This window comes from Typopeltis vanoorti, chromosome 7 (assembly GCF_054136105.1).
Source record: "Typopeltis vanoorti isolate ZY-2024b chromosome 7, IOZ_Tvanoo_1.0, whole genome shotgun sequence".
Lineage (NCBI taxonomy): Eukaryota > Metazoa > Arthropoda > Arachnida > Uropygi > Thelyphonidae > Typopeltis > Typopeltis vanoorti.
This window is the reverse complement of record NC_143555.1, coordinates 10,774,662-10,795,396: the sequence shown is the minus strand read 5'-3', so window position 1 is coordinate 10,795,396 and position 20,735 is coordinate 10,774,662. Positions and strand designations below refer to the sequence as shown.

Sequence of the window (20,735 nt, the reverse complement as noted above, 5' to 3'; positions counted from 1 at the left end):
ATTGTGTTAGGGTTAGGGACCACGAGATGGCGGCACATTTGAGCCGTCTCTCTTCACTGCGTACCGCTTAATTAGTGATAGCTTTGGGCCATCTGTCTCCGATTGGGTACCAGTGGAGATTGAACTGCCCACTCAGTCTCCAAAAGTTAGATAGGGCTAAATGGCCTCGCCTACTCCCGTATACGGGAATAAAAAAAGGCGTTAGCTGATTGAATTAATTAATTATACATCTATTCCCACTTCTCTGAACTCTAATAGTGTTTTCTCCTTTTGGACAGCTGCAACCGAGACGCATGATATTATATGCATACTGTATGACTCGTCCTTATATTCAGAATTTAGTTATTAGTTCTTCTGTATTCCCCTGAAAGAAGCTCACAGCATATTGAGCAAAATATGTAGGAGTAATAAATTATATTTAGTTTCCTTTTACATGTGTGAAGCTGTTATTAAAAAAAAAAAAAAAAATAGTATGTCTAACACACGTCTCTATTAAACAACTAATAATGTATCTTTGATAGGCAGTAAGAAAGATGACAACTTCCAAGTTGGTTTGAAGATGGTATACATTATATCTGTGAAGAGTCCTTGCTATTTTTTCATATGTTCCTTTAAGGTAGGGTATGCTGATTCTTTTAACATCAGATTGCAACCTGGGAGAGGGATGATAATTATCAATTATTTTCTATATCGAGGTTTTACTGTATCCATCAAGTAATAGAATAAGTTTTAATTTATTTAATAGAAGAGACACAGAAGAACAAATCGTGTATGATCGGTGCAGGATGATAATGATGATCTGAAGATGTGTGGATATACATATCTGTCTATAAAGAATGGCTTCCTGTAAACAATACATTCAATATTATCAGCAGAGTTATGATGTATTAAAGCATCCAAAAAAGGGAGACTGTTGTTAGAGTCACGTTCAATAGTGAACTTAATGCAAGTGCATAAGGAGTTAATTTTATAAGAAAAAATTATAGTACAGTAGTTCTGTTAAAGGGGGGAGGGGGCTTAAGGGTCAAAGCCATATAACTGAGAGGAGACCTCCACATAGCCCTTAAAGGAATGTGGAGAACCAACCAGAGCTTCTGACCTAATGTCCAGTCCTCACCTTGTTGTGGTGCACCCTGTTAGGTATGCACTTGGATACTGAACAAACGAGGATGGGCTGCAATTTGAGATTTAGCCGACCAAATTATTCTTACTGGCTTAAACCACAATATAAAATGATGGTACAACATGACAGAATTTCATGACAGCTGGGGCGTTGCCCGGTTAAACAAGGCACACATTGTTTTTGCCAGGGTGAACAGCGAAAAGTCAGCTACTGGATGTCAGGACTAAAATACACTGCTTGGAAAGAAGTCAACAGACCCCCCCCCCCCCCCCCACGAGCAAGGTGCACCATGCCTGTAATAAATCACATGTTTGTAGCCAGTATTGGAGGAATATGATGCTCCCAAGTCAGTGAAATTGTGTCTGGGTGAAATGTCTGCAAGAAGGAAACTGACGTAGTGATAACATACTGAGGTGGCAGCATGGAGAGTCAACTGCAAGTGTTATCTGCAGTGGATGACCCACCACACTCACTGAACTTGACCATAAGGTGCTATGACGCATAATATGTAAACACCACCAATCATCAGCTGACAAGTTGAATATAGAGTTCCAGGCATTGACTAGAACATAAATCTGCACAAAAACATTCAGAACTGAGGCTCACAACATGGGTTTCCAAGGTCCACAATATGCAAGCCCCACATTACCCGAATCAGCATGTAGTTGTCATCTTCAGTGGTGCAAAGAGCATGTACAATGAAACGTGAAAGCTTGGAAAGCTGTGTTATAGAGTGACGAATCACGCTACATCCTCTACCAAGCAGATGGACAGGTGTGGGGAATGCCCGGTGAATGTCTCTTACCAGTGCTTAATCCCAACTATGAAATTCAAAGGTGGCAGTGTGATGTTTGGGTCTTGATTTTCCTGGTTTGGCCTCAAATCTCTCTTTGTGGTGCCATGAACATTGAACTCTGAGAGGTATCTGAACATGCTTCGAACTTTGGTGGTGTTTCTATAGAATTAACCAGTCTCTTTCAGCAAGACAATGCAGTGTGTCATAAGGCTGTAACTGTGTGGTTTGTGAACATGAATGCCACCACACTTGATTAGCCTTTACAGAGCCCTGATCTCAATCCTACTGAACATCTGTGGGATGAACTAGAGCAAGGTCAAGGAACATCTGCCTCACAACAGTCCAGGACCTCATTTCATGCTTACAGGAAGAATGGTCCAAAATTCCCACTGATCACTATTGTATGCTTGTGGAAAGTATGCCCCATAGGATTGCTACAGTCATTGCAGTGAAAGGAGGTCCTACATCTTATTAAGGTGGGTGCCATGGCTGTTTGTTTCTCATATTAAGGTATCATTTGACTTCTTTTTTTATTATTATTATTTTGTGACACCTCCAGGGAGTCCAAAGACTCATCGAGGGAGGGCACCTACTCTACAACTCTCTGTCTCCACCACTCTGTTCACCAACGCCACTAATATTTCCACAGATAATCACCAACATCCATGCCCACAGCAGGATTCGAACCCACAACCTTCAGGCTGGAGAGCAGATACGCTAACCACTAGGCCAACCAGTGGTTATGACAGATGCATATAAGTTGAGTAAGGAAATTTTACATGACAGATACAGGGAAGATTTTTCAATACCTAGTAAGAAGGAAAAGAATGTGGGATTATACTTAGTAGAGTAAGACTGTAGTTAGCAAGGTATAATGAGCATATTTTTTGTGTGGAAAGTGGCAAACAAGTGAAATCTGTTGTCTGAAGAAGTGATAAGTGTTGATGGCAAAACATTTGAAAGGAAGTATGGCATGCATCTTATGTAATAGAAATGTCATCCTGCAGTGAGTTCTAGAACTCAAAGTATATAATTATAAAAGTAATAATGGTACTATACTATACTATATCTACATATTACTGTTATATAATATCACCTTTTATGCTATTAGCATCCACTTCACCCTCCTCTATATTTTCTGCATCCAGAATGGCTAAGTAAAAACAAGATATATTAATTAAGTGCAAATTATTAATATTAATTAGTTCATACTATTTGCGTTTAGACAACACTAAAGACATTTTACTTTCTAAAGCAATATCACAACAATTTGTTTTTAAAAAACACCCTGACAAATCATACATTAAGGAATACATACTGAACTTACTAAATATAAATTAATTTTAGAGATTAAAAAATAAAGATAACCATATATTTTACAATACATGCTACATTTAATCTTCTAAGAGACAGACAGTTCTGTGTAAGAACTGGCAGTTATTTTAGAGCCTGCGCTGAACGCTAGGATAATGTAACCATTCAATATTAGGTTTCTTTAAAAGGTTAACTGGTTAAAACTTCTGGTAAATTAAATCCATTATTACTGTTTAAATTTAGATGATGAAATAATGCTTCCGATTTTTTTTTTATTTTTTAAAATAAATGTATTCAATGTGAAGCTGCTTCTAACTCATCATCATCTGTTCACTGGACATCCGCAGATGCTGTATGGTCACTCCAATGCTTGGTGATGTGCCACACCAGTCCTCAACATGTAGTCCTGTTGTATGCTTTTCTGGAGGCTTCAACACTCTCTCTGAAGATCAGTCACCCCCCCCACACACACACACATACACCATCCAGCTGCTTCAACAGTGAGTGAGTTCAAGGCAAGGTATGATAGATACTATGAGAATGTCGTATAGTTGTGTGGACATGATGTTTAGAGCCTCCCTCGATGAGTCTAAGGACTCCCTGGAGTCGCCCGTAATAATAATAATAATAATAACAATAATATCATTTACTGTGTAATGGCAGATGGTTTCCTCTGATCAGATTTCTTTATCAATAAAGCTGGAATACCAAGGTTCTGTACTCCCATCCATGCTCTTCCTCCTTTACATCAATGACCTTCTCTCTCTCTCTCTCTGCCCTACTTGTGGGGACCTGTTTGTTGTGGAGTGGACCTTCCACTAATGATACTGGCCCTTTTCATTCTTCCTCTTTTTCATTCCTTTTCTTTCCATATTCTTTGCTCTACTTCTCCTGAGTCATTTTTATTATCCTTTCTTCCAAACCATTATCATCATTGGGATCCTGGTAGTCTTGCAGTACTTTGCCCTCTGCTTTGGCAAGATGGGTAGTCCTATATGGATGTTTCAGTTCTTTCCTGATGTATGCAAGGAAAGAACTAGAGGTAGTCCTTCTCATGGAGTCATGGAGAAGTAGCTATCGTAGGGGGTGGTCATATTCCTTTCCATCATGTCCAACTTAATACTGCTCTGAAAGCAGTAGTGATTCGCCTATCCATGGGATTTCTTATTACAGAATGTTCAATTTATTTACCACTGAGTGCTGAGATAAATGAAATCAATCTTGATAACCTTATCTTGCAATTGCTGAACCCATACTTCTTACAGGTGGCTTTAATGGTCACAATACTCTGTGGGGTAGTGCTAACATAGACAAGGTCAAATCACTGAACGAATCCTTGACAATAATGACCTCTTCCTTTTGAATAATAGACTCAATACTTTCTTCCATATGCCAACCCACTCATATTCTGCAAATGATCTTACAATCTACTCCCTTTCCATTCTTCCGCTGCTCATGTGGGACGTCAAAGAGAACATATATGGAAGCGATCACTTTCCTGTTCTTTCCAAAATCATGTTCCCTATGTGGAAAATGGACCAGACTGACTAGAACACTTTTTTCCCATCTTGCAAAATTTAATGCTCAGTGAAATACCAATCAACGAAACTGTAAAGTATGTAACAGATTGTATCGTCTAGGTAGCAACAGCCACTCCAAGAACATCATCTCGATTTCTCCTTTATCCAAAGCCTTGGTGGAACCCAAAATGCCAGACAGCAAAAAAAAAAAAAAAAAAAAAAAAAAAAAAAAAAAAAAGAGAGAGAGAGAGAGAGATGTCAGAGTCAAAAATGGTCTTGGACCCAATTTAAATCATCAATTAATCAAATGTCCAGTACAAAAATTGTATGGGATAAAATCCAGAAAATGAAAGGTAGATATAGAACACACCATTTGTCTACCTTAGACCATGATGGATGTTATACTTTGCTGATCCCAAAGCTATTGCAGAAAATTTTGCCAGAATCTCAGCAAGAACTTCACATCCTCCTGAATTTTTAATACTGAAAGAGCAGCAAGAGAAACAAAGACTAAATTTTTCTGCCAATGGGCTTGAGCCATACAATCAGCCATTTGTTAAGAAGGAACTAAAAAGAACTCTTTTATTGTCTTCTCACCCTAGTGCAGGAGGGCCTGATGACATCCATTATGAAATGATAAAACATCTACCATCATCTTCTATGGATCTTCTTCTCTTGATATACAGCAGAATACTTGCAAAGGAAGAGTTTCCAGATTCTTGGCATAAGTCAGTTCTGATTGCTATCCCAAAACTAGGAAAAAATCCAACACAAGCAAATAATTATCGACATACTGTTCTGACCAGCTGTCTTTGTAAGATATTAGAGAAAATGGTTAATGCCAGACTTCTTCTCTCTTCTGTAGACATCGTTCAACTTTAGACCATTTGGTTCTTTTAGAAACTCGTATAAGAAACGCATTTCTGAAGCAAGAACATCTAGTTTCAGTTTTCTTTGACATGGGAAAGCTTACGACGCAGCCTAGAGATATTAAAAGACCTCTATAACCTAGGTCACAGAGGACACTTCCTATATTTATTAAAAACTTTCTTTCTGGGTGAACCTTTCCAAGTCAGAGTGGTAAGGATCTTGGCCATATCATGAAAAACAGGGTGTTCTCCAAGGCTCCGTCTTGTGTGACACTTTTTGCAATCAAAGTTAACTCAATCACTGAAAAGCTTACTTCCACTGTAGACAATGCCCTATGTGTTCATGACTTCACAATTTACTGTCACTCTTGTAACGTGAAGGTAATTGAAAGACAACTTCAGCAAGCAGTTGATCATGTTTCTCTATGGGCTCTTAGTAATGGGTTAAGTTTTTCAACAGAAAAGAGTGGCTGTGGACACTTATACTGTTATTCCAGTAGCAACAGAAGCCAAGTTGTTGGGACTCATCTTTGACAGAAAACTTATATTCATCAACTTAGAGAAAAGTGCAAGAAAGCATTGAATCTCCTTCGCACTCTATCCTCTACTGAATGGAGTGCCGATCAATCTTCACTGTTTTGTCTTTATTGTGTACTTATACATTCAAAGCTGGGCTTATGGGTCTCAAGTCTGTGGTTTCTGCAAGGTAGAATAACCTGCGATGGTTGGATCCCATCCATCATCGAGGCATACAGATAGCTGGTTCATTTGCTTCAACATAAAGACTTAAACACATCACCCACTCAAAGTCTTTATGTTGAAGCAAATGAATCAGCTTTATCACTTAGATGGAAACAGTTGTCTCTTAATTACACCCTAAAGATAAAGTCTCTTCCAGATCATCCTAGATGGACTTGTCTCTTTTCTCTATGTTGGGAAGCTCAACATCACACACGTCAGACCATCCTTTTGGTATGTGTTAAAGAGACTATGCAATCTGTTGGCATGGATGTTGACAAGCCTGCACCAAACAAAACAGCATCCCTCCATGGCAGGAGGTTGTAGCATCCTACAACCTCTCACGTTTTCAACTACAGAAGTCTCATACTATATCATCTGTCTACCTGCAATTGTTTAATGCACACAGAGTGGCCCACTCTGATTTCTTGACCATCTATCTATACTGATGGCTCAAGAACTGATACCTGTGTTGGCTTTGCTGCTATGTTTCCTGACATTACTATCTCCAACCAGATCTCACCTGATTGCAGTAACAATCAATGCAAGTAGAGTCTCACACACACACGCACACACACACACACAAGGCTCAAAAAAAGTTGTGCTGGCTGATCAAGGCAGGCAAATATCTTGCTGATGTATTGATATATCAATCACCTATCATATAAACATATGATATAAAGATATCATAGTTATATGTTCAACTCAGATCAGGTCAATTTGAAAGCCTTTGTTAATGCTATAGCTATTTTTACCATGTGTAGCCAGTGTTGAAGCAGTTTTTTAACTTTTTAGCCAGTTTTGAAGCAGTTTTTTAACTTTTAGGTAGGAGATAAATTTCAGTCAAGAGTAGTGAGACTACTAACTAACTAGAGGATGTGCTGTAACATTTCTAACAAACATTTCACAAAAAAAAAAGTTTTCCAGATATGAGAATTACCTCCCCACCCCAAGATGAACTCCATTTTCAGCAAATATCGGCTTAATATTTTCTCTAGGGTAATGACCTTATCAAATTCATGAAAATTCTAGAAATGCAAAATTTTTGACAGATATCACTCATGGGAATGCCATTTACCTTAAGAAGCAGCAGCCTAGACAAAATTAAGCTGATGTTAGTCGTAAAAAAATTCCTATAAAACTCCACATAGGCTATATGTAGGAAAGAAGGCAAAGGAAAGGAAGCACAAAGAATTAAGTGTATCTCCAGCAAGATTTTCAGCAACAATCAGTCACCACATACAAGTTTGTCACCAAATACTGCTAGCCACTGTGAATTGAAGCATGTCACTGAACAGTTTATAGCCATTGTCAGTTTAATAACTGCTTTGTAAGTTTCTTGAAAATTTAACAGTTGGCTCATGTGAGCCAGTTCTATCATAGTTCTACTACTGCCCTATTTAATGGAGGCCTGAAGTGGCTTGAAAAAAATTCTGTTTGGTCTCTTGAGTAAGGTTTCAGAATTATGTAAAATATAAATAATAAAAATTAAAAAATTTAAATAAATAAAAAAAAAGAAACATAACTCATCTATGATACTAATATACTATATTTGGAACATAAAATAAAACATACTTGTATATCAGCATACAAGAGATGAAGTAAAAAATCATGCATTTTATCAGTGATATATTATTAATGATCATGACCATTTTCACGTGTTTTCAGTTCTAACATTTATAGTATGTCTTGAAGCACTTTTTTATGAAGAATCACACAATTTCTTTTGTGTCAATGTCAACAAATATAACCAAGGTGCAGAAACGCAACAAATCTATTACCCAAATAACCAGATCAGTACTTTTTTTTAAATGAAGAGGAAGATATAGCTCTTGTTTCAAAGTCTTCTAGGAAAATATTCGCCATAATGGGGGATAAAGGGTTCCCCATCGTCAAGCCCTGGTTCTGTTTATAGATTGTATCTTGATATCGGAAGTAGCCAGATTGAACGCAATGCTTTAATAAAGCAAACATTTTTTTGGATAATTTATCCTTTAATAATATTAATACTTCTTCAGTTGGTACATTTGTGAATAATGAAATAATATCTAAACTGGCTATAATATCATCCTCATTGATGGATAAATCTTTAATACTAGATACAAAATCTAAGGTGTTGTTGATGAACGATGAAGACTTATTAGAAAAAGACATGAGATATTTTGATAGTTTGTAGGTTGGAGATGATGATGGTAGGTTCCTCGTGATGTACGTCTCTCTCTCTCTATGCTCTCTTCATCCACTTATACCACGTATCTATGGAGTTCCAAAAATACATAAGGAAAACACTCCTCTTTGCCCTATTGTCGAGGGTATTGACTCTCCAACCTATATCCCTCCAATTCATGGCAGAACTAGAACATGATAACTCCCTTCCTTTCCTGGATATAAAACTCTCACGCTGTTCTGGAAAATTTAGAATCTCTATGTACAGAAAACCAACGCATACTAATAGATATCTTCACAGTCTTTCTCATCATTTTCCACCACAGAAACTCGGAACTATTTCCACTTTGGGACACAGAGCTTGCTCTATTTTAAACGATCCAGAATGAGCTTCAAAACAAAATTAATCACCTCTCACATATTTTTGAACAAAATGGATATCATAAAAGAACAATTAAGAAATTTCTTATAGATCCTCCTAGGCACCACAATACAGAAACTACCAATTTTAAAGGTAACATCTCAATCCCATACATCAGTTAGGTCTCCCAAAAATTGGCAAAAGTCCTTCAAAAGTACAACATCAGGGCGTTATTCACCACTCTTCCAAAAATCAGATCTCTTATAAGCCATCCTAAACCTAAGCATCATAATATCCTGGAGCCTTATGCAGCCATGTTCTCTTCTCTAACAATCCTCATGATAATTTTCAAGGTCACTCAGTTTCCTGGGATAGATCTGAAAACATTTTCCATTGCAAGGATGAATTTGAAAGAAAGATAGTGGAATCCAGGGAGATCGTCCTTAATCCTGATCATCTGAACAGTAATTTGAGCTATAACATCGCTGAGAGCCATACTGCTGTTGTTCAATACTGGCGTTCTCGAGAGTCTACTACCATGCATACAATAAACAATGGCACGTAAATAGAACAACTGGAATTTTAATACAACATTTTATTTTTAATTATCTAATACAATTAATCTGTGCTTCTCAGTTTTCTTAATATCTTCAGTCTTTTATTATTGTTTCTTCTACCTACAAAGATACCTGATGAAGGCCATAAAAAGCCGAAACTAGTTGTATCATTAAAGTTTTCTAATTTATTCTCGGTTTGTTAGTCATTAAATATCTTTTTAAATGTATCACAGTAACCGAGTCAATGCTCATGAATACACACACACACACACACACATATATATATATATATATACTTATTTAAATTATGAGTGTGTGTTTATAAGACAGAATAAGATGGTAACAATTATTTCAATTAAAAACATGATGTTTCATCCTAAGTACATATGATTTCTTCAGGTGTACATACAAAATAGTGGACAAACAAAGACTAACAAAGGTGACAACTACTATGTAGCTATAGAAACTGACGTTTTTTCCATGAGCTGGCAAAGTCTATTGCTTCTAAATATATATATATATATATATATATATATATATATATATATATACAGACTCATCTTCTTGAAGAAATGTAAGTTTTCCTCAATTATTCCAAAGTTCCTACAATTTAAAGAAACCATTACTACAGAAAGAGCGCACCGTATTTACACTAGAGCTAAACTTGAACTGTTAACAGAGAGGATTTGCGATACAAAACGCTATTTATCTTTGCTTTTCACAGAAAAAACATCTTTAGAAAACCAATTAGCAGCCTGCTTAGATCTGGATTCTTGGAATCACATTAAAGATTTAAGTACACACCGTGCATTACATTATCAAAACTTAAATAAACAAAAGCTAATCAGAAAATTCAACTTTCTCAAGTCAAAACAAGAAAGTTCTACCTTAAATAATTGCCATAGCAGTCTTAAGAATTTGGTAATTAACAAATCGTCATACGTGCTAAGTCCCGATGAAGAGAAAATTCTCGAAAAAGGCCTAAACTTTGTGTTAGCACCGAAATGCATCCCTAAAGAATTACTTTTAACTAAGATGGAGAAGGCAGCTTCGCTACTTCCTACCGCAGACGCGAGTTTACTTCGGATCGAAGCAATTCTTGCAATCAACGATGCAAAACCTCCTTCTGATAATATATCCCCTAGTGAGAGACTTGCAATTAAAAATCTACGGATTAACAAGGACATTGTCATCTTAAAGGCTGATAAGGGGAATGCAACTGTAGTTCTAGATAAAATAGACTACCGAGAAAAAATCTTAGCACTGTTAAATTCAGATAGTTATTTGGAAATTGAGAGAGACCCAACAAGAGAAATACACAATAGAACAAATAATCTCCTACAAAAGACCACAGAAATTCCACGGAATACACGGCTCTCCATCCGCTCTTTACACCCCCTCATTCCAAGGTTATATGGACTCCCGAAGGTACACAAAGAAAACTATCCACTGAGACCTATAGTAGACAGCATTGACTCACCCACATACAGGTTATCCAAATATTTGGCGTCATCGTTAAAAGCTTATGCGGGAAAATCTTCTTCTTATATTAAAAACTCAACAGATTTTGTCTCTAAAATAAAGGACCTAAAACTAAAATCTTCTGATATCATGGTGAGCTTTGACGTGGTAGCACTCTTTACCAACGTTCCGACACAGGACGTTCTCCATATTTTAAAAAACAAGATTTCAAATAAAATGTTCTCTCTGTTATCTCACTGTGTAAACTCTGGCTATTTTGAATTCGAAGGTAAACTATACAAACAGGTCAAAGGATTAGCTATGGGAAGCCCTCTCTCTCCTGTGTTAGCCAACATTTTTTTCGAAGACTTTGAAGAAAAGGCGATCTCCTCTTTTACTTTAAAACCAAAAATTTGGCTTAGATATGTGGACGATATATTCCTCATATGGGAGCATGGTACTGAGAATCTTAACAAGTTCCTCGACCACTTAAACAACCGCCATCAAGATATAAAATTGACTATGGAGATTGAAGAAAATAGTTCCATCTGCTTCCTAGATGTTAAACTCACCAAGACGCCTGAATCAATTAAAGTCTCTATTTTTAGAAAGCCAACACACACAGACAGATATTTGCATGCGTCCTCCCATCACCATCCAGCGCAAAAGTTGGGTATTATATCAACTCTAGCGAATCGTGCAAGATCTGTACTGTCAGATGAAGAAGAACTAAAAAAGGAACTACAACATCTTAAATGGACCTTTAAAAACAATGGCTACTCTCTAAAAAGTATTAACAACCAATTATCCCGCCACCAACGTAACAACGTAGAGACACAGGACGACTCCAAAGGTCATATCGTCTTGCCATATATCAGCACACTATCCAAAAAGCTGAGCAGAATTCTAAAGAAGTTTAACATAAAAACGTGCTTCTCGACTCTGCCAAAAATAAGATCACGCTTCAACAACTATAAACAACCTCACAACCTTCTACAATTCCCAGGTGTATACAAGGTTACTTGTGAATGCGGAAAGCCTTACTATGGACAGACAGAAAAATCTATCTTACTACGTCTCGAAGAGCATCAGAGAGACATTGCCTATAAGAGAACCAGAGCTACTGCTCTGTCGGGCCATGTCCTGCTTTCAATAAACACGAACAACGAAGGCCACCAACATGAAATAGATTGGACATTGACTTCAAACCTACACATCAGCCATGATGAAATAGAGCGCCGCATTGTAGAGTCAAGGGAAATCACCTTAGACCCTTTTCATTTGAATAATAATCTTAGCTATAATTTGGCAGACTCTTTCAACTCTACTATTAGATACTGGAGATCGCGTGATTCCACACACGCACAGGTGTACAACAATAGAACTTTAACTCGGACTGTAGTTCAAGCTCATAACTGTAATTTACAGTCGAATATTATGGCTTTATAGTTGTATAGCTTTAGAGTGTGTCAATGTTAATTTAAGTGTCTTTTATTGTCTTTCTATGTTCTTATCGCCTGAAGAAGTCATTTTTGACGAAACATGTTGCGTTTTTTTCAAATAAATGTCATTGTGTTATAATTCTCGGGTTTAAGTCAGTTAATTTAAAAAAATGAATATATATATATATATATATATATATATCAGTGGTATTGGTTGCCCAGTTCGGTTCGGTGTACTGTCGTGTGGCTAATGCAACCTACACTACAAAATTCATTTCAATTTGATCGTATAATTTCATTTTTATCAATGTATGAAAGTTTTAAGAGTGCATAGTGCATCAGTGCTCATCTTAATTGGTCTATTGCAGTTAATTGTAGAATAACTGAATACTTTATCAAATAATTGTAACCAAATCTGCATACAGTAGGAGACAACATTGTTTAAGATATATTAGAAAACAATAATGAAGGAAAATGCTATATATATTTGGTTGGTATATCTGGTGTATATCAATCTGGTGTCGAGGCTATCAGGCAAAAAGACGTGCTGTTAAGAGAGCTCCTGAAAGATTTGTGAATTTTGTTGATTTATTAAGTGTTTTCTTAGATTTAATTGTGTGTTTTTAGTATATTATTGTAGTTTTTTAGTGTAATTATTGTACTATAGCATTTTATAATATAATTGCAGAAATATTATTAGTTTTTATTACTCTTAAAAATGGAGCTGAAAACTCGTCATAGCAAGGCAGTGTTTAAAGCTCAAGTTGTTGCTACTCAGAGGGGCGTTTGTCCTGATGAACAAAAGTACTGTTGTATTGATGATGATAATTTATCTGAGGATAAGTTGACATTAGAAATATCTCGATTAAAAGAAATTATTAGAAAATCTACCAGGGAATTGGAAAAGGTGGAAAAATGTTTGACTAAACTTAGACAGGATAAAAAAAAAGGATCAAAACAAGGACAGGCATGAAAGTACTGAACTTGGAAGTCAAAATATTAATAACAACAACGTAAGTCAGCTAAAAGCTAAGAAAAAAGAGGTCATATGATATTGTGATTCAATTTTAAAATTTGCGCTTGCCGAGGGAGTCACCACTTCTAGTTTCCTGGGAGTGAAAATTAAAAATATGACAAACATGACTGAAAACCAAAAAAGAAAAGTAAAAGAGAAGGTAGATCTGGTAGGTACAAATAATTTAAGTAGTGACAAATTTAGTATGAGAGAAGATATGAAGTCTGTTGGAGGAAGTGAGAAAGAAATGTGAGAGAGTAAAAATTGTTGGATTATTACCTAGATATGACAGTACTGAGTTAAGAAGGAGAGCAATGATAGCAAATGATTTCACGTGCAGGCTGTGTTGCATCCATATCCATAGGAGACATGGATGCGAGTTTTTGGATGTGTTTGATGGTATAAAAGACGTATAAGAAGGATGGCCTTGAATTCATTTGGCATCAGAAGCTTGGAGCAATTATTTCTTGGTATGAGACCTAATGCAGAGAGTCAGGGAAATAAGATTATCAAGGGAGGAATGGGAAAAATATGTGTGAAATTTCATCTATGGTATGCAAATGTGATAAAGATATGAATATCTTTGAACATGGTTATGTATGTGGTGAAGGAGTGAAAAAAATATGCTTTAGGTTCGGACGTTTTAAGTATGTCTATGGACGGAAAAGTCTAGAACAAGATCAAATAGACTGCATATCTAATTATAAGAATAGGCTAGTGGTAATTTATTATATCTATACACAAATACCAGGAGCATTAGAAACAACGGGATTGAGTTCGTTGCTTTATTAAATACGATGTGGCCTCAGATTGTTGGCATTAGTGAAACCTGGCTATCTGAATCAGATATGGTAAGTGGGATCGAGTGTAATGGGTATACAATTTTTAGGAATGACAGAAGAGATAGGAGAGGAGGAGGGCTACTAATGATATCAGATGACTTAAGTCCAGTTAGGGTAGAAACAAGAAAACAATGATGGTAACAATGTCCCATGTAGCAGGTGAGTTTGAGTCTATATGGTGTGAAGTGGAGGTTAACAGAATGAAATATATGGTGGGGTGTTGCTACATACCTGGCTGCTCAGTTGCAGGGGAGGAAGAAATGCATTGCCAATTTAGCCTTATGGGTACCAAACGAATGATCATTATGGGTGACTTTAATTTTCCAAATATGGATTGGGTAGAAGAGAAATCTCAAGATAAGAAAGAAGAGGAAATTATTGAATTGTTGCGAGACAACTTTCTCAAACAGCATGTGAAAGAAGGACCTCAAGGTCAAAGAGTGTTGGATTTGTTCATAGCATCAGAAGGGATCTCTGTCAAGAATATGGCTATTTTAATGCTATTTTAACACCAATTGGTGACAGTGATCATGCTGTACTTTCTTGGGAAGTATCTAATTGTATTGATGCTCCGATTAAAATAGGTTACATGCTGAACTACAAAGCTGGAAATTATGATCGACTTAGGAGAATACTATCTTTGGTCCCATGGTATAAGTTACTGAATGGGAAAAATGTCAGCAATGCATGGGAATCTTTGAAAAAGTACTAAAATAAGGAGGTACCTGAATGTATCCGAAGTGTTCAAAGAATAAATAGGTTGGGAGTGAAATGTATGTCCAACCCTATTAATCAAGAAATCCACAAGAAGATTATGACGTGGAAAGAATATCGTGAGAATAAGAGTGAGAGGGATTAAGAAATATATAAAGCTCAGGCCAGAAAAGTAACGAGTATTGTGAGGAAAGCCAAATCGGAGTATGAAAAGAAATTGGCCATGCAAGCTAAAGGCAATCCAAAAGAATTTTATTGTTATGCCTCAAGTAAAAGAAAGAATGAATGTGGAAGAATAACTTTATTGAATGTAGATGGTACTCGAGTGTCAGAAGCTAATGAGATAGTTCAGTTAATGAGTGCTCACACTGCTAGGATATATCAACCAGGTGTAACATGGTGTACAGTGCTATTGCTATACTGCATGAGGAGTTAGAGGGTCATGAAAATGAGGTTGAAGAGTTGTTGCATAACCTGGACAAGAATTCGTCTATAGGAATAGAAGTAATGTCAGCACAATATGCTAAAGGAATGTTCTGCTGAACTGGCTAGGCCTTCCACATGTTTGCATAACTTAAGTCATAGCTCAGGAATGATACCACAGGAATGGAAGGATGTATGATAGTACTGTTGTACAAGGGTGGGGCAAAAACTGATGTGTCTAATTACTGATCTATCAGTAACTCTGGTGTGGTGGTGAAGAATTTAGAGAAGTTGGTAAGAACTTACTTAAAGAAATGGGTAGACAAACATGATATACTCTGCAGGGAACAGCATGGGTTTACTAAAGGAAGGTCATGTTTTAGCAATTTGCTCATATTTTATAACAATGTTACGGCCGAGTTGAAAAAGGAAATGGATACACTATGATAATGTTGGATTTTTTTAAGGCATTTGATAGGATACCACATGATAGGCTGTTGTGTAAATTGGAGAATATGGGATTGGAACATAATCTATTGACTTGGATCAGGGGATGGTTGACAGACAGATATCAAAAAGTGGTATACAGTGGGTGTTAATCTGCCAGTGTGAATGCGCCATTATTGTTCAATCTATACATTAATTACATCAGGAAGGATCTAACATCAGATGTGCAATTGTTTGCCGATGATGTGAAAACAGGCAGGCCAATCAGGGATGTTACTGATATTCAGCAATTACTAAATTTGAATAGACTGGAAATATGGGCAAAACGAAAATGGTTGTCAATTTAATGTTAATAAGTATAAAGTTATGCACTTTGGCGTGATTAGAGTTCCAGCAGTATATTGGCAGGATTATGCTACAAGAAACTGAAGAGGCAAGGGATCTTGGTGTATTGGTGGATAGGAATTTGAAGTTCAATGTCACATAGCAAAAGTTACAAATACAACTCAGAGGAAAATTGTGATGTTGAAGTGAACCTTGACATGTAAGGATGAGGAAGTCATTTTGCCTCTTTATAAGACTTTGATAAGACCACACCTGATTTATTGTGTGCGGATTTGGTCTCCCAGTTTCCAAGGGGATAAAGAAGCTGTGAAAAGGGTGCAAAGAAGAGTTACGAAGATTATATACGGGATTTAGATTATGGGGAAAGATTGCGAGTATGTGGATTGCAGACTCTGATTAACAGGAGAAAGAGGGTGATATGATAGAGGTCTATAAACTTTTGAATGGGTGTTACAGGATATCTTATCTCATCTCATCTTCCTTTTCCCTCTTTTACCTTGCAGTGTTAAGGGTTTATTAATCATCGGACCACAAACCATTCATAGAATAAGGTGGTCAGCCATATGCCCAGGTGTATCCTATGTCTGTAATGTCGAGTTCTCAAGGCCGGTTAACCTGCTTTGAGGGATGAAAAACTCCAGGATAAACTGGTGAAAAAACCCTACTGTTCACGCCCAAGACCGGCTAACTTGGCTATGGCTGAGAAAGATCCTTAAGCTCCTCATGTCGTCGACGGGAATTGAACCTAGGATACTCCTTTCCCAGGCATATGGCTGCGAAGCACACAGCTACTAGGCTAGCCGCGTGGACATTATAGGATATCAACTGATAAAATTTTTTGTTATATGTAAGGTGGGGAGAGAACTGGGGGGGGGGGCATCCATGGAAGTTAAATTTATTTGCAGTCAATAAAGGGGTAAGAGCTAGGTTTTTCTCCCAGAGAGCAGTGAGTGAGTGGAATAATTTGTCCTTAGGGGGAGGTAGTGAGTGCATCCAGTGTGAATGAATTTAAGGGAAGGTATGATAGCTGGTTTGGGTAATTTATAGTCTCCCTCGATGAATCCTTGACTCCCTGGAGGTCTCAGATAATAATAATAATAATATTTAAATTACTCAAAAGTGTAAATTTGGAAGAGGAGGACAAGGCTTACCTCCTTCGACTTACAACCGCAAAAGCTGGCAAAAAACGGGACATTCAATAGATTGTCAACACTGTTTCTCGTTGTAAATATAGACAAAAAACGTTATAAATTATTTATAAAAAATTATATATTAAAAACCTGTCTATATTAGTGTCCTACACACACATTAGTTCGAACTTCATGCACTCAAAACAGACGAAACTCAGAAAACAAAAACAGCAACTCATGACAAATGACAACATTTAATTGTTTGACACAATAACCAATCACAACCTTTGATTTCTGGATGCATGTCCAGAAGCTAAGACAGTACATGCCCTGTCTTGGCTTCTGGGTGGTTTAAAACCACTGGAACACTAAAAACCTGACCAGCTGCACCATCTGTATGTCTGTTCAAAGAGCTCAAAGGTGTCCATATTTTTGACCACACACCCTGGGCTATTAATGCAAATGCGATGCAATGTTTATGTGTCTAAACGCGACCTCTTCATGAAGAATTAGTATAAAGTGTTAAGTTAGGAATCGCATAAAGCCAGGAAACAGTTAGGAGAGACTTTAACAGGAACAAATGCAGAATAGTATCGATGATATGGTTATTCCATGGGTGCGCCTCACACACACCTAGCATCCCCTGATATATACATAGATACACATATAGGACTCAATAAATTTTGCAAAGTCTTACTTGTCATTAAAAAAAAAAAAAAAAACCACAGAAGGAACCCCCATCCCCATTAATTTTTTGTTGAATGATATGCAAAATAAGTCAATAGGAGTTCGTAAAGTGATTATTGGTGATATATCATTGCTTGGAGAACATTTCCTTTGTGTGAGAAACATTCGAATAAATATTAAGGCATTAAAAACAACACTGATTTTTTTGAAAAATATAAATTTTTACATTAATTTTTGCTACTACAGGGTGTCCCAAAATTCACGCAAGATTTTAATTTAGCGCCATTTGTGCGGTAAAGTGTTGCCAACGAGAAAAAAAAGACAGCGTGACAGCTGACAGTTCAGGGTTATTAAAAATGGAGCGCTACAAGAAAGAACAACGCATTTTCATTGTTGAGCAATATTTTAAAAATAATGAAGGTTTGGCAGCTACAGTTCACAATTTTCGTACAAAATATGGTCGGAATAGTGATTTAACTTCATCAACTGTGAAAAGATTAATTAAAAAATTCAAGGAAACTGGATCAATTAGTGATCTTATACACTTTGACCGTCCTTCAACAAGTCGTTCAACAGAAAACATTGAAGCAGTTCGTGAGAGTGTTGCTGAGAGTCGAGGAACATCAATTTGGCACTGTGGTCTTGAATTGGACATTTCGAGAAGCTCTCTACAGCGTATTCTCACGAAAGATTTGCATCTTTATGCTTCAGAGTTCAATTGACTCAAGAACTGAAGCCTACTGACCCCACACACAGCGAAGAGAGTTCGTTGAATGGATTATGGAACAACAACAAGTGGATGCTTATTTTTTGAACAAAATCATCTTCAGCGATGAGGCTCATTTTCATCTTGATGGCTTCGTTAATCGACAAAATTGTTGCATTTGGGGTTCAGAAAATCCACGAGTGATTGTTGAGAAACAAATGCATCCACAACGTGTCACTGTTTGGTGCGGATTTTGGGCTGGAGGCATCATCGGTCCATTCTTCTTCGAAAATGCGGCTGGTAAGGCAATAACAGTTAATGGTGCTCGCTATCGCGACATGATAATCCAGTTTTTTGTGCCTAAATTGCAAGATATGGATGTGGACGACATGTGGTTTCAACAAGATGGTGCCACATGCCATACAGCCCGAGAAACAATTCAATTACTGCATGAGTCATTTCCTGGTCGTGTAATTTCCCGTTTTGGTGATCAGAATTGGCCGCCCAGATCATGTGACTTAACGCTGTTGGACTTTTTTCTTTGGGTTTTTTTGAAGGTGTGGGTGGTCGTGGGCCAACAAGCCCACGACCACCCACACCTTGAAAGAGGAAATTGAGCACTGTATCAACGAAATTCAGCCACATTTATGCTAAATGGTCATGGAAAATTTCGACAAAAGAGTGCGTATGTGCCAGCAAAGCCGTGGAGGCCATTTACCCAATATGCTATTCCATGCATAACCCTATACTGTATACTTTATGAATCAATAAGAAATTACAATTTTTAATTAAAAACCTGTGTTTTCTATCAAAATTACTTCTTGCGTGAATTTTGGGACACCCTGTAGAATGGTCCTTTATATTATGTATATTCTTAGTTTTTCTTAAAGTTAAAAAATGATTATTTATAAAGTTATTTTAGATAATTTTTTTTTTTTTTTTTTAAATCTATTTTGTCCAGTCTGCAGCTGCTCGCCAAATGGCAAAATCTACTGGCTATGGGTGAGTGTATCAGTCAAGCCTCTATATATATATATTATATATATATACACGCACACACACATACATACATACATATATATATATATATATATATATATATATATATATATATATATATACTGAAAACAAATAGCCTTAAAAGCACTCACCTGTTCCATCAGAATCATATACTATAATTCCTGAACTTTCCACTTCTGTTTCTTTTTTCCATCCAGGAGGATAACCCAGCACCCTCATTCGATAGATATATGCTGGCAACTGATGTGTCTGTAAATCTAAAGCTCTTCTAAGCTCATTGCTAAATAAATAAAATGAGAAATAATATCTTTTTAAAAATATTTCATTGCACAGTATTTTCAGTTTACAAACTTTCTTTTTTCATTTGTATGCACACACACACACACACGGCCATTTTATCAGAGATACCCACTTAACAGCATGTTAAATGTTGTGTACATGTCTTCAAAATCAGCCTCCAATGCAAGACTCCATAAGGTTCTCAAAATGTTCCTAAAGTATCTTACTCTGAAAACAGTTTGAATTCCTGCAATACCATCAGATTTGTTTATGGTGTGTACAGTCATGCTGTTGCATCACATCTCTAAGATGCTCTGTGACTGAGATCCTAAGTGATGTGAGGGAGGCTAATCCATTAAAGCCAAGTCAGAATTCATGTTCCTATAACAATTCCCAAATGATAGGAGTCTTGTAAAATAGTACATTATCCTGTTCTAAGCGTAATATCATGTGTACAGTAAATGAGCAACACAAATGGTATACTTAGTTATCAACAACGTAGTATATCAAGGAACCTAAGAAATTCACAGAAATATGCCCCACTCATGATTTCACTCTCACTACATTGTTATTACCAACTATGATATGTCCTTTCCCTGATTCAGGTGTTCCTTCTGTCACTTTAGCTGCTACCTTTTTTTTTTGTAGGACAGGCAAATATTCTCAATTAGCTGTTGTTATACTTCATTTTGGACAACATCTGAGGGCATGTATGTTCAAATAAATTGCACAGCCAACCAGTTTAGCATGTTGCAAACTACAAAGGAACTTCCCCTTGGA

The 20,735-nt window shown here is 36.8% G+C and overlaps 1 protein-coding gene across 2 annotated transcripts in view; it reads right to left on the bottom strand.

The window, feature by feature from the left end:
* LOC150104483 (zinc finger CCHC domain-containing protein 8 homolog) overlaps positions 1-20,735 on the bottom strand; it is a 341,337-nt gene that overhangs the window by 68,304 nt on the left and 252,298 nt on the right. For both annotated transcript variants that reach the window (XM_090395663.1, XM_090395664.1), the window contains 2 exons: positions 19,808-19,956; positions 3,016-3,072 (listed from right to left, as the gene is read on the bottom strand). In XM_090395663.1, coding sequence (XP_090251789.1) covers positions 3,016-3,072; positions 19,808-19,956 — 206 coding nt within the window. The remainder of the gene's footprint in view (positions 1-3,015; positions 3,073-19,807; positions 19,957-20,735) is intronic.